The sequence below is a fragment of the Peromyscus californicus genome, unplaced genomic scaffold (genome assembly GCF_007827085.1).
Source record: "Peromyscus californicus insignis strain IS unplaced genomic scaffold, ASM782708v3 Scaffold_3__1_contigs__length_106647218, whole genome shotgun sequence".
NCBI classification, from domain to species: Eukaryota; Metazoa; Chordata; class Mammalia; order Rodentia; family Cricetidae; genus Peromyscus; species Peromyscus californicus.
In genome coordinates this window covers 44,223,855-44,240,359 of record NW_026294551.1, presented here as the reverse complement: position 1 = coordinate 44,240,359, position 16,505 = coordinate 44,223,855, and the positions used below count along the sequence as shown (strand labels likewise).

The following is a 16,505-nucleotide window of genomic DNA, read 5'->3' as shown; positions in this document are numbered from 1 at the left end:
TAAGCACCATTAAAAGTGTCCTCTCACAGAACTCCTTCCATTGCATGAGGAAGTAGGGACCCTAAAATATGTGACAGCGCTTGTTTTTGAGAACCACCACCTCAAAGCGGCTTGTGTTAGAAACTTTCAACTAAAGAATAAACAATAAGCACTCTGCTCTGAGGAAGTGAACAAGGTCTGAGCCACTGTCACAGGTCCCTTTCAGGGGATCCGTGGGGAAGACAATGTGCTATGGTGATTATAAGTGTTTAGTTTTCATTAGCATTGAAAAAGAAAAGAAAAACTACATTCTCAGAGTTTTGTTTTTTGGTTTGTTTGTTTTTTGTTTTGTGTGTGGTGTGTGTGGGTTTGGGTTTTCTAAATCAACAACATCTTACTCTGTAGCAAGGCTGGCCTTGAACTTGAAGCAGTCTTCTCACTTTAGCCTCCTCTGCACAGGGATTACAGGCAAGAGCCACCACACCCCCGACCTAAAACCTAGTTACTTAAAGCGTATCCACCTACAGAGACAGCTAACATACTATAACCAGCTACCCCAGTTAAACAGTCTAGTGTCCCTATTTTTGTCTTTCCTGCTAAGGGACTTTAGCTATTTATCTGCAGATACTGATATCAACTACATCAAGTAAACCAGTAACTGTGGCCTCTCAGAGTCATTTTGATTTCAACTCCAACCACCTTCTTCTAGGCATTTACGAAACTCTGTGTTAATAGTATAACTGTGCTGACGACAGAAAACTCCTTTGATAACTAAACCAAGAGATTTCATGGTTCAAGTCTTGCTGTCAGCTCATTTCTGGTAAAGCTAGGATATCATGTGGCCTAGAGCTGACACAGCAGCTGCCCTTTCATACACACAGTTGTAGTTTAACCTACAGAATGACGACTTCAGTCACTCCTAATCATTAACTAATGTTTTAGACTGGAAAAGTTATTTCTTCGGGCTTTGTACTATATAGAGAGATAATCATTACCCTTTGGGAAACAATGGTTTGTTTACTGAAAATGAGTTTAACCAAGGAATTATTTGGTGTGGAAAAATACAGAGCAGTGAGTTGGGTGACACAAATCACTTCAGCAGCAGCTCGTGGGGCTGGACTAGGGCAATTTACTTTAAAATTTTAAAAATTATGGTAAGTTAAAATTTAGCTTTGACCATACAACAGTCTAGATCATGTCCTCTATCCCAACACTGTGAAACCTGATCTTAGGGCCCATATTTTGAGAATGCTCTCTTACTTCCACAAGAAGGAACACCCTTGCAGAGTGAGGTATTTCTGCTCTACATGTGATCTGCACTGGATTTCATGCTTAGTGTGAGAAGAGTCACAAGCTTTCGAACTCCAAGAGCCTTCTCTAGTGGAGAGCTTGTCAAACTTACTCCGTAACAGTAAGTTGATGTAGTGACCAGAAATTTCTTAACATTTTAAGTGTAAATTAAATCAAAACTCAATCTCAGCCATTTCTGCAGAACCCAGCTAAATCGAAAGTCAGTAAACGATGATCTAGATAGATGACTGAGTAATTCTTAAATTTTTCTGATGCTTACAGTTTTTCAAAAAAATAAAGAGAGGATGGAAAGATGTCTCAATGGTTGAGAGCACTGGCTGCTCTTCCAGAGGATCCCGGTTCGTTTTCTAGCACCCACATGGTGGTTTACAACCACCTGTAACTCCAGTTCCAGGAGATCCAACACCTTCTGGCTTCCTCTGGCACCAGGGACACACAGGGTGTACAAACATACATGCAAGCAAATATTCGTACACAACTAAAGTTGACAGTGACAGCTAATATGACACGGTACTAAGCACTCCTCAGCGACCTACTGCCACCACACACGATATTTAATGCATGAAGACCGTGGGGTACAGAGAGAAAATAATGTGCCCACATTCAGTGACGGACAGAACCAGGACTTAATCAGAGGGCAGACACTAGCTTCTAAGCCACACTGCCACTGTCCCTCTATATTTAAATGCTGCCCTCCATTTGCTCTTGACTTTTGTTCTATAAGCTCTTCTATTTTTCCTAAACTCGGGAGAAAGTATGTAGGGGGAGCCTCGCTGAACTTTCACTCATTTAAATTATGATTCATTTCCAAGTCGTTGATTCAAAGGTACAGAGAGTATAATGTAGTCTCCATATATACCAGGATGGACCTGTAGCTCAGAGGTAGAACATTTGCCAAGCACACGTGTGACCCTGCATCCAGCACTGTTAAAAAATACATGCACACAGACACAAGCACAACTAAAACATGAAAGGAACTGAATGGCATTCTTTAGTAACTTTAACCCTGGAATATTTTAATAAAGATGCTTTACTGATTGATATCTCTCTCCTCACGATTTCTTGGAAACAGTCCCTAAAGCCAACTGACATACTTTTCTAAAATTTCTATTTTATTGAAATGTTCTAATCACATCATCATTAACTTTTTTAAAATATCGCATCAATTTTTACTTCCAACTGTGGCTATAGTACACACTCAACTCAATTCACAATCCCAGTTACTATAATGTAAAGAGCCTGGGAAAACAAATACAAATGCCAACCAATTAAGCAGTTAAAAGTTCTCACATTATTCTTAAAGCCCAATGCAAACACACCTATATCTGCATAATACCCACATGCTTATTAATTATTTAGCTTCTCGATTACTTTAATATGCTCAAATTTCCCCCACATTTGTATTACTAAGTGTCCAGTCTTATGAGAATAAAAATAACTTGAGAAGAGAGGAAAGCAAAGAAAGGGTGGGATGAAAGCATTTGCAGCAGCTCGCGGTTAACGTGATTGACTTCCGGCTTTCCAGACAAGTACTTGGTAACTGCACCCTTTGGGTGCTTCTGTACAGGTGAGATGATACAGTGAAATAAAGTCACCTGCTTTAGTTCAATTTACTTACACAATTTGCAATTCTACAGCTCTCTGCTATGGTACATTAAGAAAATTAGCATGTAAGAAAAAAAATCACCTGCTTATGTAAATTGGAGGATGATTTTTATCCATGCAGACAGAAAGGGGGGAAAAGCTGCAATCTAGGTCAAATGACTAATTTTATCTATTTGTTCAAATGCCTCACTTCACCTTTCTCTGTAGCTCAAAGCAAGAATTTTAGGTCAAGGAACAGATAAGCAGAAGCTTGTGTTGTTTATTCCCCAGTAAGGAGTCAGCTGTCTGACACCGCCGAGTTTTACATTACTTGAGTTGAAGACAAAACTGAGAACCTCATCTAGATAATAAACTACAACACTAAGGACTCAAGTGAGATATCTGCTCTAGTTGACGGGAGCAAACATGGCAAGGACTGGGTACCATTTTACCTTCTGCTACTTTAGAAAGCTTCAAAACAAAGGAAAATACCCCCAAGTAACGCAGGACAGACAAGACGATTCCTCTGCAAAGAACATGATTCTAGCTCGTCTAAGTCTGACATAAATTAGATGAGTGTGTTACCTTAGTCACTGATGACTGACTGCCCTTCCCAAATTCACTGCTGGGAGTCAGCCCTTCCTCTTACAGCTGACTGCCAGGAAGGTGTGAGCCAGACTGCTCTAATTTTATGTGGGGCTAAGATAGAACCTGGGCTGTGTCCTTGCTAGACAAGCACTCCACAAACTGAACTGCATCCCCAGGCTTTATTCTTCCTTTAAACTTTTTAAATAGTTATCTTTAACATCTTATCTCCATTCACAGGGACTGGTACAGACGTGTGGATAAATCGAGGAGGGGCCAAAGACTAGAACAGTGTTGGTCAATGAGGCAGACAGAACATGTGGCTATTAAAAACCTATTCTAAAAGTGCCTAGTCCAAATTGAGATGTGCTCTAAGCAACTGGATTTTTGTAGCCTTAGTATGAAAAGCGTAAAATATATCATTAGTAATTTTTAATAGAAATGACAGTATGTTCAATATAATAAGTTACATAAAACATATTACTAAAAACAATTCCACCTGTTTCTTTTGCCTCCCCCCCCCCCCCCCCCCCCCCCCCCGCCGTGTCTAGAGCACGTAAAACCACATTCATAATTTTCCTTCTGGGCAGCACTATGCTTTGCTGGGTGCATCCATGAAAGCTCCTTCCCTTGCAAAACCACTATAGGAAGTCACAGTCTCTCCCTGCAGCAACCTTAAAGCTGGGCCAACGGTCATTTTCTGGGAAGTCTATCTGCAAATTAGTAAGTCCCTTACCCAATTTCAGAACTTAACTTATAAAGTAATGTAAACACACACTATTGCCCAGTCATCTTACTTGATGATACACCCAAAACAAAAACAAACAACAACAACAAATATTTCTTATTAGGTTTTATTTAAAACTTAAACAGCCAGGCAGTGGTGGTGCACACCTTTAATCTCAGCGCTTGGGAGGCAGAGGCAGGCGGATCTCTGTGAGTTCTAGGACAGCCTGGTTCCAGGACAGCTAGGACTGTTACACAGAGAAACCCTGTCTTGAGAAAACAAAATAAAACAAACAAACAAACAAACAAAAAAAAAAACCTGAGCAGGGCCTGATGTTGAAAAGCCTATAAACCTAACTACTTGGAAGCTTGAAGCAGGAGGATGCTGCAGTGAGTTCAGACCTTGTCTCAGAAATAAATGTATAAGGAGGGCTCAGGATGTATGTAGCTCAGTGGTAAAATTCAATTAGTATGGACAAGTCCCAAGGTTCATTTCCCAGTATGCAAAAAGGAAATTTAAAAATGAGTCCTAGTAGCAGGGAGGCTAAGATGGGGCACGAGAAGTTTTAAGCCAGCCTAGGAGACGATGGTGAGACCCTGTCTCAAGAAAAAAAATTATTAATAAGAAAAGGTCATTCCAAATATTTAAGAAACCAATCAAATCTAAAAGGCTGGTGGTATAGGGCTGGAGAGATGGCTCAGCGGTTAAGAGCACCTCCTGTTGCTTGAAGAGGACCTGAGTTCAATTCTCAGCATGCTGGGCAGCTCCCAGCTCCCTATAATCCCATCAACAGGCCCCTAACTAGGATGTACATACCCACACACACATAATTAAAAATAAAACAAATATTTTTAAAAGGCTGGTGGGTTTAATGTCTAGTAGAAGAGAAAGGGAGGGAAAAAGAAAGTAGGGAGAGGGAGAAACTATTTTATCATTGTTATTGTTATTATGTTGGGGGGCACGGGCGCAAGTGCATCATGCATGTGCCATGGCAGGCCTGTGGTAGCCAGAAGACAACTTGTGAGTTCTGGGTACTGAACTCTGCTCTTCAGAATCACACAGCAAATGCTTTTTTACCCACTGAGCTATCTTACTGGCCCCAAGAGAGGAAATCTAAAACACCTAAAGATGTTTCACTCCCAGGAAAAGAGTAGCTTCTAACTGCCCAAAGAGGCAGGCTTTTCTCCACAACTGAACATGCATAATTCTCATCAATCAATCAGTAACAGGAGGGGGGAGAACAACTGAACATTTAAAATATTCTCTTGAACAACTGAGTATTTAAAATCTGATCTCAACAGCTCAATGGTTAAGAGCACTTGTTACAGCCAGGCAGTGGTGGCACACACCTTTAATACTAGCACTCAGAAAGGCAAAGGCAAGTAGATCTCGGGAGTTCAAGACCAGCCTGGTCTACAGGGTTCCAGGACAACTAGAGCAACACAGAGAAACCCTGTCTCAAAACAAACAACAAAACAAAAACAACACAAAGAGTACTTGTTGCACTTACAGAGGACCCAGGTTCAGTTCCCAGCACACATCACAACCATGTTTAATTCCAATTTCAGGGAATCGGACCCCCTTCTTATTTCTCCAAACCAGGCACACAAGTGATGTACATACATATATACATACATACATGAAGGCAAACACTCATACATATAAATCTTTTTTTACAACTTTTAAAAAATCTGATCTCAAAGTTGGACATGGTGACATTTATCTTACACACACACACACACACACACACACACACACAAATATCTCTCACACATACACATACAATTAGAGGGAGAAAATCAGATGCAACCATTCTTTCAAAAGCCATCAATGATCTATCTTCTTGATAAATGCAATGGCCTTTTCTTCATGCTAATTTTCCTTGACTTTTAATGTGAACCAAGATCACCCCTATTCTCCTAACAGCCTCTACCACACAGGGCTGTCATTCGTGGTGAACACATTTCCTATCTGACTGAGCTTTAGTCTGGCCTCCAGCAACTTCTTCCACCACAGCAGAATATCCAAGGCTCAGACAGTCCTTAGCAACTCTTATCTTTTAATTTAAACATTCAAAGAATTAAATCTAATCCATCATTCTCTTACTTAAAAACTTTCAATAGCTGTCATTTACAGGGTTTCCGCCTCTTTTTTATTCTCACTCCCCCCACAAGGGGAGGGAGGGGCTGCTTCAGTTGGTAAAGTGTTTGCCATGAGTTCGAGATCCGGAGAACTCAGTTTAATCAGGGCAGTGGCATGGGCCTGTAATCCCAGCGCAGTGGAAGCATAAACAGGAGGATCTTTGGGGCTTGCTGGCCAGCCAGTCTAGGTTCAGTGAGAGACCCAGTCTCCAAAAGGATAAAGTGAAGATAAAGGAAGATACAAGATACAAGAAGACACCCAGTATCAACATCTGGCACACATATGTGCGCACGCATAGACACAGCAAGCACAAAAGTATTTTTTTAATTTCCTCTAATCATTCCCCTTGTGAAGTTCTAATACTATAGACACCTTGTATGTATATACGGTACTTTCTTCCTGAAAAGATTAAGATTCTTGCCCTTTCACCCCTGCCACATCAATAACCTCACTTCAGCATGACATCTCAAGCCCTTTTTGGTCTAGCTCTAGCTTGCATCCCCTACCACCCCACGTGCAACACTCTCTACAACCAAGTGGCTTGCTTCTTCCTCTGGGCCCATGCACCTACTATCATAAAAACACAACACAAATTTACATGAAGAAACTGCCCATTTGCCAACAAGCAGGTTTCTTCCATGAATAGTTTACCTATTCTAGGAAACAGCACACCTTCCACAAGAATCCCTTCTCTATGCTCTCAATAATATCCAGGGACCACCTAGCTTGCTGCATTTATAGCACTGAATTTTAACTATCCATTTACAACTCTCTCTCCTACAGGAAGACTAAATCTTTAATTCTTATCACATAGCACAGTGACTAGTAAACAGTTAACATACACACAATAATACACAGGTATTATCAGAAGTGAAAATACTGCACTGTTTAAATTGTTGTGACAGAGTTTTGTTTTGTTGAATTTTCAGGTTTTTTTTTTTTTTTTTCTAGATAAGGTCTTATTCTGAGTCCAAGGGAGCTTAGAACTCATTATGTGGTCCAGACTAGCCTTGAACTTACAGCATTCCTCTTGCCTCAGCCTTCTGAGTGCTGGGATTACAGACAAGAGGTTGAGACATCATGCTCATCTTCCTAACTAGTTTCAGTTTTCACTAAGGCTTTGTGAACTACCTGAGAGCAAGAACATTATTTTTCAAATTACTTAGTGACTATAAACTCCTTCAAGACAAGATCATAACCCTTAGAAGACAAGATAGTTCCCTGTAACTCAGTACAATACACCACAAACAGAAATGACAGAAGCAACTTGAAAGAGGCTTCCAGAATCAGCCACAGAACTAAACATCCTTACCTACTGTCTCTTAAGAGTGCCAGTCCATAGCAAGCTAACAACAAAAATACACGGACTAGTGAGTCCCAAGTACCAAAAACGTTCACTGTCTGACAGCAGAGTTAGCCAAACTAATTCAAAATACAGATGTGAACCTAGGTGTAAGAACACATCACTATCCATGTCAGACATCCCTGTATACACTACTCCCACTCACACCATTATAATGAACTGTTAAAAGTTCACTCTCGGCATAGTTGTTCCTTAGAAGTCATCTTTTTATAGTTTCAGAGTGCTAGAATTTTTGCTAATATTTCTTGCCTAGGCACCTCTGAACTACCAATGAAATCTATCATGACTTGTCACATGTTCATTGAGTACACTATAACTGATGCCTCAGGCACTCTCTCTGTTACCCCTAAGCTACAACAGGATCAAAGTGACAAGCTATTTTGGTTAGGAAATCATTGCTGATGTGCATTAGATAGCCCAGTTAACAAATAATTCACTGGAGTGGCGTGGATGCACAGGGAATAGTAACTAAAACCAAACATAATCTACAAAGCAGCTTCATTCCATTTACTGGTTAAATGACAGTTGGAAGAAATTACTTTGGCCTTGACAATTTCCATCAAATAAAGTAAATCAGCATATTAAGGCAACAGACAATATATGAAGTTGATCTTTGAATTGCTAATATATCAATAAACCTGATTTTTCTAGCCTTGGCTATCCTAGAACTCACTCTGTAGACCAGGCTGGCCTCAAAAATCACAGAGATCCACCTGCCTCTGCTTCCCAAGTGCTGGGATTAAAGGCGCCAAGTGCTAGGATTAAAGGCGCCAAGTGCTGGAATAAAGGCATGTGCTACCACCACCCAACTATAAACCTGATTTTTTTTTTAAAAGTTTTTAAAATATAATAAAACAGCTACTTGCCACTCTATTATACCATGGAAGCCAATAAAAACTTGGACAAGTCTAAGTCATAAAGGAAAACATTCCAGTGTGCTAGTAGAGGTCATTTTACATCAAAGAATAACTTTGATCTTCAGATGTCATATTTTGCAGGAAAAAAAGCCCTGAAATCTATATTCACACATATACCCAGTTAATTCATTTGACAAATACCTTCCTCTGGCATAGCAAATGGAAAGGGGGACTGTATCATCCCCCAAACTGACTAATGTCTAAGAAGTCATTTAATTTAGAGATACTGTTGCTTAAGATGGTCTGAAAGGTAATGTTTTTTGAAATGTACTTTTCATTTTTCAATTAAAAAAATAAAAAGTCTTTTTGCTAGGAGGTGATGGTAATGTACACCTTTAATCCCAGCACTCAGAAGATAAAGGCAGGTGGATCTCTGTGAGTTCGAGGCCAGTCTGGTCTACAGAGTGAGTTCCAGGGGCCAGGGCTACACAGAGAAACCCTGTCTCAAAGGGAAAAAAAGTCTTTTTTTTCTAAGTTGATATTTAGTAGTATTTCATGAAATTAATCTCCAGTAATAAAACAAGCTTACTCTTTGTTATACTGTGGTTTTTTAAAACATAATATGGATAATCTTCAGAGTTAAAATCTAAAATCATTTTGAATGTTACAGACTAAAGGCTCTCAATCACCAAGAAATAGATACAGTAATATTATACTGTGTAACTTTTATCCTCTAACTCTTGTTTATGATCAAGAACCTACAGTTTCTAAAGATATGTTTATTTGTAGTTGAAATTAACAATATAGATTTCCACACTGCTGGTTTCACACGTATGCTCTGTTATGTCTAGAAGAGCTACCATTTCCTTTTTATGGTGCAGGCTCTGCGTCTTCAAAGCTCTTTGCACAAAGCAGACCCCCCCCCAGAACCCAGCAATGTTAATCTTGGCTGATAGAAGAGAAACTTCTCTATACCACAGATTCTTAACCTGGAAAACAGTTAACAGCAAAATACACTTCTAGTACACTGCCACTCTTTCTGAAGTAACTAAATCCAGGATTTTCCCCAAACATCCCAAAAGCATTCCCCATTTTTTCCAACATCAAATTTCTTATTTACAGAGTAAGAGGACCACAGAAAATACACCTCAAATTTTCACAAGATGAACAAGTTAGAAATCTCTGTCATGCATGAAAGTTTACACTGAATAATTTTTCATTTAATCACACACATTTCCCCCACCTCACAGGAAATTTACTTTTCATCTAAACACAGGTGAATTTTCCGCTACAGCAACTTAAACAGTGATGACATCCTTCACTTGTTACTTCTCAGTATGTAAATCCACAATAGTTTCTCCAACGGCACAGATGATAACTAGAACACTCGCTAAACAACACCCATACTAGCTCTGTTTTGTTGTTCTCTGATTGAGAGAGCACAAGAGTATTTTCTCCTTGGCTCTGAATTCAAACTTCTTCATCTCCTCCGCATGAATACAACTGAGGAGGCCACTCTATAGTAGTTAAAGTCATGCCTCCTAAAATAATTTGCACGTTGATATCATATGGTAAATTTGACAACCTAGGAAGACTCTTCCTACACATTAACAACAGCATTTTGTCCCTTTTTTTTTGAAGCCAGCAATAACTACAATAGCATCCACTGAGGACTTACTGTATACTAGATATATTGGTTTATAACAATCACCTCATTTAACCCTAGTACTGATTCTGACATAAGCACTATGATCCCCATTTCACAGATGAGGGACTGAAAGAGTAAATTATCAACATCACAAAGCTTAGTGATAAGTCACTGTCACCACAGTGATGCTGAAGTTTTGAAATACAGATAAAAGTAACTTGCTAAAGGTATTAAAACATTCAAAGCTTCCCAACTTTATTTGAAGTACAAAGACAACAGACTGGATGAATCCAAGGATCTTTGATCTTTTAATTAATCAGACAAATCAAAAGCTAAAACATTAATTTTATAAAGTAGAGGCTTTTCTTGGACTCCCTTTTACCAAGGAAGCATGCAGCATTAGTCCAATCTATATTTTATGTTGACAGTGTCGAAACCACCCGGGCTTTAGTAGTCCTCAGACTGCTCTCATGTGGTCAGCTTACTCCAATTCTTTAAACTACACACTTCATAAGACCCTGAAGCACTTTGTTCCAAAGCTGTCACATTTTTAAAGCTCGGTATTTTTCTCTACCAAAGGTGAACTACAGAAAAGGGGATACATTCATATTATCTTCACCAAATGACAGAAATTACTGTTTGTGTTTTGTTTCTGTATTATGAAAATGTCCGTATGGGCACCCAGAAGTCCTGACATTTGATAACGCAGGTCAAATTATATATGATGTTTTAAAAGCAAATGAGCAACATCTATCATTGGCAATGAATGTATCTCAAGCTACCCTGATCACATTACCAGGTAAGCTGGAACCCTTCCTTTGAGATAAAACACCACAGACAGTTGTTAATGAAACCTTAATTGAACTGTCAAAGCACCATCTTTACCAGCAAGCCAATGGGTAACTCACTATTTTTACACAACTGTCCAAGACTGATACATTATTCTACCAGTAAAATTCAGCAGAAAGATAAATTAAGTCAGGTACACTAAATTGTTCAGTAATAAATCTGAATGGTAAAATACTACAACCTTTCTATGAATATTTCTCCCTGGCTGCACTGAAGACTGGTATCCCTCAAAATTATATTCACCTTTTTGGCCATTAGTTAGTACCCCAAAGTGCATGTCCATAAAAAGAAATGGGAGCAGATATAATTCCCTGTCATAAGCTATGCCAGAAAAATATTTTAAAAAATAACTGTTTGAATCTAAGTGAATCTTATGATACCCAGATAATTACACATAAAGTATCAACTTAAATGATGCATCATTAGAAGGATATTCTTATGTTCTGATTAATTATTTTAGGAAATATTGTTTCAGGTGAAAAAAAAACTTTTTAAATTAAAAAAGAAAAAGCCTGTTTTAGTAGGTTAAACAGTGAAAAACCTCACCAGTACCTGGAATTTCAGCACACTACTGGCAATTCATTCTGGCTTGGTTATCAAATCTCTAGTTTTAGCACTCTTAGGTCACACAGCAGTTAAATTCCAAATAAGCAATTCAGATAGCAAGTCATCAATATGTAAATATAAAAATAGAAAAGCATTTGCATACTAAAAACACACACCTGGTACTCTTCCCCTTTTTCAAACTAAATTGTATTTCACCTAAAACAGCTGATAAAAACATTCCTGCAAGAACTAGCAAAAACTGACTGTGAAATGAAGACAGATCAAAAAAAACATTTGGATAAAAAAACATATATTTTTGAGCATTCGAGGACACAGCAAGATGGCAGCCATCGGCAACCAAGGAGAGAAGCCTCAGAACGACCCAAACCCGCTGTCACCTAGATCTTGGATTTCCAGCCTCCAGAACTGAGAAAAATAAATGCCTATTGTTTACGCCAAAACAAAGAAGTCAGTAGATCAATCAACCAACCAACAAAGAAGTCAGTAAATCAAAAAAGCAGTAAGGTGCCACAGCACCGTCCAAGGTGCTAGAGAAAAAAACAAAAACAAAAAAGACTTCTAGACCAGTGGTTCTCAACATGTGGGTTGCAACCCCTTTGCAGATGGAAGGATCCTTTCACAGGGGTTGCCTAAGACCATTGGAAACCACAGATATTTATTAGGATTCATAACAGTAGCAAATTACAGTTATGAAGTAACAACAAAACTAATTTTATGGTTAGGGGTCACCACAACTTGAGGAACTGTATTAAGGGTGGCAGCATTAAGGTTGAGAACCACTGTTCTAGACTAAGCATAGTTCGGCACCTCTGCAACTCCAGCACTCAGGCAGTGAGATCAGACCAAACTTGAGGCCCAGCAGTCTATATAGTTGAGTTCCAGGCCAGTATTGAGATTTTTGTCTCCAAAAGTTACAAAGAAGTACTTTGTTATATAGTTCTTAGCCTCAAGGAACTTATAGTATATTCAGTAAGGGAAGGCAAACACAAAACCACAGAAAATGGTGTCAGAAGCATATGTCAAGTTCATGGTGCAAGGGACAGTCTATGAATCTCTAGAATGCATTCCCGCCAAGCACTTGTGGATTTTCAGATATGAGCGATTCCTAACACCCACTACCACAACGTTTGCCAGATGAGATGCTGGAGTACTCTCTTAGTTTTCTTTACTTTTGTCACAAACCTGAAGTTCTACAAGTCGCACGACCTTTTGACAGAAAGGTAGTGAATGAACAACCCTCTCTAATCATAAATACTAAAAATCGTTTCCCTTTGTGTATTCCTAGTTTTCAGTACTGACACAACCACATCTAAAAAATCCAGATACTCGAAGTCTATAAAATGATGACAAGAGTTGAAGCAAGGAACCAATTTTCCCCTGCTCTCCTCCCATCCCCCACAGTTTGGAAAATCCTCAAGGGTTAGGCAAGGAATGGAAGTTCATAGTGAAGTCCCTGGGGGGGGTGCAATGGAAGAGAAAGAGGAAAGCAGGAACAGGCAGGTCCCTGAACAGAGGGACTGAAAAGGAACCATTATGGCCTACACTCTTTCCCACTAGGAATCCCACAGTCCCTGGAGAAGCAAGAATGCAGCAATAACCTCCTTGCAGGCTAGCTGAAAAAACTGGACTCTTGTTTTCTTCATTTTAAAAGAAGAATTAGGAATCAGCTCACTTCGGTGCCAAGACTATAAATTCTGAAATATGAAGATAGCTAGCTATTATGTAAATCATACCTAGCTGAATCAACTTTAGCCTTAAAAACAAAGACAAAAAGCAATTATTCACAGGTTACTTTCAAAGAGTTCTTTTTTGTGATGGGGACTTTGCTGGACAGTAAAAATCTGTCTGCACGCACTGAAAATATGAAATCATCTCTCTACACTGAAATTCTTAATCCTTGGAAGGGGAAAAAAAAATAACAACCCTCAGTTCATTCTGTGTTTCACCAATCTTCCTAAGAAGGGCAAATATATAAAGATGTTACATCTAACCAATCTTTAGACTTTTAAACATCTGACTACTAGCAAAAGTAATAGAGTTTCATTTGTTAAAGGTACACTTCCTACCGGAACAACTGGCCAGGGGATAAAAGCACCTACAAGTCAGTGACACCACATGACAACAAATGTGGGCCACTGCACAGCTCCAGTCTACTAACCTCATTTGTGCTACTCGTGTGTGATGCTATATTTAATGCATTCTTATCAGAAGGCTAAGCTACATACTTCCCAACTTCAGCTTTCCCGTTTAAAATAAACCACTCAAGCGACGATTTTTAACTGGTTCAACAATGAAACCTACCTTTCTTCCCAAGGCCAAGATCAGAAAGTAAGGTATGAAAAGACACAGTGGGCAAGAAAGTTGATGACACTAAGTATATTCTGCTGGGGACTATTAGAAAGAAATCAAGTTGGGAGAGTCAGTTGTTGACACCTGCTGTAACTGAGCAGCCAATCAAAACTACCACACATGAGCGATGACCAAGGTCTTTGTAGGAGTATTTAACACATTCACCTACTGATCTTACACTCCCAGTAGCTCACTGAGGTTCTCAACAGACAAGTTTAATAGTCTACACACTTGTGTCACTCAGGAGAAAGTGCTGCACTACCATTTGCCATGACTCAAAAAGTACAGGCCTGGAGAGCCAATTCATCAGGCCTCGTCACCAAGGACGGTGGTTCCTCAAGCTGAGTTGAGAAGCTTGCTCAACTTTGGTCAAGATGAAGTAAACCATGAATCATGGAATGCCGAGTGAGAACCACGTGGAGCTGTGTTTTCGATACTCACCAGACAACACCAAAGGCTCCATATCCAATAGGTCTATCCGGCTCAATGTCCAGCTGCTGTTGTGGATGATGCGAGTGCTGATGATGGTGCGCCTTAACTGTAGCAGCTGCAGCAGCCTGTACCTGAGCTGGGGCTGCTGCAGCTGGTCCAGGAGCCTGACCCGGTGCCGGTGATGGGAAATATGGCTGTTGTTGCCCAGGGTTTAACATGGCTGCGGCTGCAGCTGCTGCTGCGGCTGCCGCAGCTGCCGAAGACGTATGCTGTTGTACGGGGTGTACAGCAGCAGCCGACCCCGGATGAAGGTGGTGTTGAGGGTGGTGGTGGTGGTGAAGGTGAGGAGGAGGAAGGTGTGGAAGGTGGTGGTGATGGTGGTGGTGGTGACCTGCCGCTGCTGCAGATGTACCGCCATTGTAAGCCGCCATCATTTTTGCGTTGGCTCTTGCGCCACAAAGAGACATTCAAAAAAATGCCCTTTGATTGGAAAGCAAACTGGGTCAAGCTGTCATTTGGCCATTTAAAAAAATGAAGAAACCACTCACTCCACCTCAAAAAACATAGAGCGTAACTGACTTTATGTCTTCATCAGTCAATCCAAAGAAGTTAGAGGATCTTGGGTGTTTGATTTTTGGGTAAGAGTGTGTGGAAGGGTATGGGTTGACAAAATAAAAGTTAATAACATAAAATAAGGGGGAGAAAAGGAAAAGAAAAAGGAAAAAGGGCCCCTTCCCCCCAGGATTCCTGCCACAAGTGGATACTAAAACTCCATTCTTAATGGGGGGGAGGTTCCAACTTTGAATGTGGGAATAAAGGCCAAACCTCCCGACCCCCTGAACTCCACACACGAAAAGGATCTGGGAACACACCACCCTTGGAATCTTGTAAGAGGGTTGACTCATCTACCCCTTCCATTCCCACATCCTTTTCTAAACACCTCCCACCTCCTCAAAAACACAATTTAAAAAAAAAATTCCAACCACTCTAAGTCAAAAAGACGTGGGGAAATTGTCAGGGAAACCAGCTTCCAGTTCCCCCCCCTCGAATTCTCAGGCCTTGCTACATCTCCCCCTACTCCTAGTCTGGTTGACCTGATTGGGGGGGGGGGGTGTACCAAACTTTACTGGGCAGAATGAGCCAGGGAAGGAGGTTGGAAGAAGAGAGTGAGGCGAGGAGGCGACAGGCAGGACAGAAGAGGACAGAGAGAACCCCGGCAAAAGTGAAGGGAAGGAGGTGCAGGGAGGGTATGAAAGAGCGGTGGGCAGCACTCGGACGCCCAGACACAGGGAACCGCCCCGGGAGGAGGTTAGGGTCCCGGGGCCAAAGAATAGGAGCCCCGGGAAGCGGGCGGGGGACGATCGGAAGCAGGCTGACTCCTGCCCCCGCCGCCGCCGGCTGCTTGTGCTGAGGAGGGTTGGGGGGGAGAGCGGGTGGGTCCCCCGCGCGACGGCCCCTGCAGGGCTCAAGGCTGCTCCGTCTCCCCCCCTCCCCCCCACCCGGCTTCCGTGCCCACGGTCGCTTTCTCCACAGCCGCCGTGGCCGCTTTCTCTTCAGCCGCCGCCTCCTCAGCCGCCGGTGCCGCCGCGGCCGGACTCACCTCCCCTAGCAAAGCCGGATAGAGCGGAGCCAGCGGCGGACACGCGCAACCAGCCGCCGAGGCCCCGCCCCCGCCTCACATTGACCGGCTGCCCTAGCCAATCCACGCCCACCTGTCCGCGTCCGCCTCCAATCTCTGGCCGGAAGCTTCAGACAGGCGCACTGTTCGACCAGTGGTAACCAGGTGTGGGTCTCCTGGGGAAATCCCACCCCCGATTCGGGATGGGCAGACAGGCCGACCAATCAAAAGGCAAATCTTGGCCTGAGCGACAAGGCTGAAAGCCAATTAAAAACCAAAGTTCTCCGTGACTTTTTTTTTTTTTTTTTTTTTTTTTCTTTAGGCTCTCTCCTCTTTTCTTTTTCTTCTTTTATTTTTTTGGCGAGAGCAGGAAGCTGCGTGCTAATCCCGCCTGCAAGATCTAGAAGAGAGGGGCGGAATGAAAAAAAACCAATCATGAGCCAGGAACAAAGAACAGAGAAACCAATCCTTGGGTTGAAGACCAAGTGGGCTGG

At 41.3% G+C, this 16,505-nt stretch overlaps 1 protein-coding gene across 1 annotated transcript in view; it reads right to left on the bottom strand.

The window, feature by feature from the left end:
- Nlk (nemo like kinase) overlaps positions 1-16,188 on the bottom strand; it is a 134,637-nt gene extending 118,449 nt beyond the window's left edge. The window contains exon 1 of the mRNA XM_052755775.1: positions 14,403-16,188. Within this exon, the coding sequence (XP_052611735.1) occupies positions 14,403-14,860 (458 nt within the window). The 5' untranslated portion in view covers positions 14,861-16,188. The remainder of the gene's footprint in view (positions 1-14,402) is intronic.
- Positions 16,189-16,505: the final 317 nt, after the last annotated feature.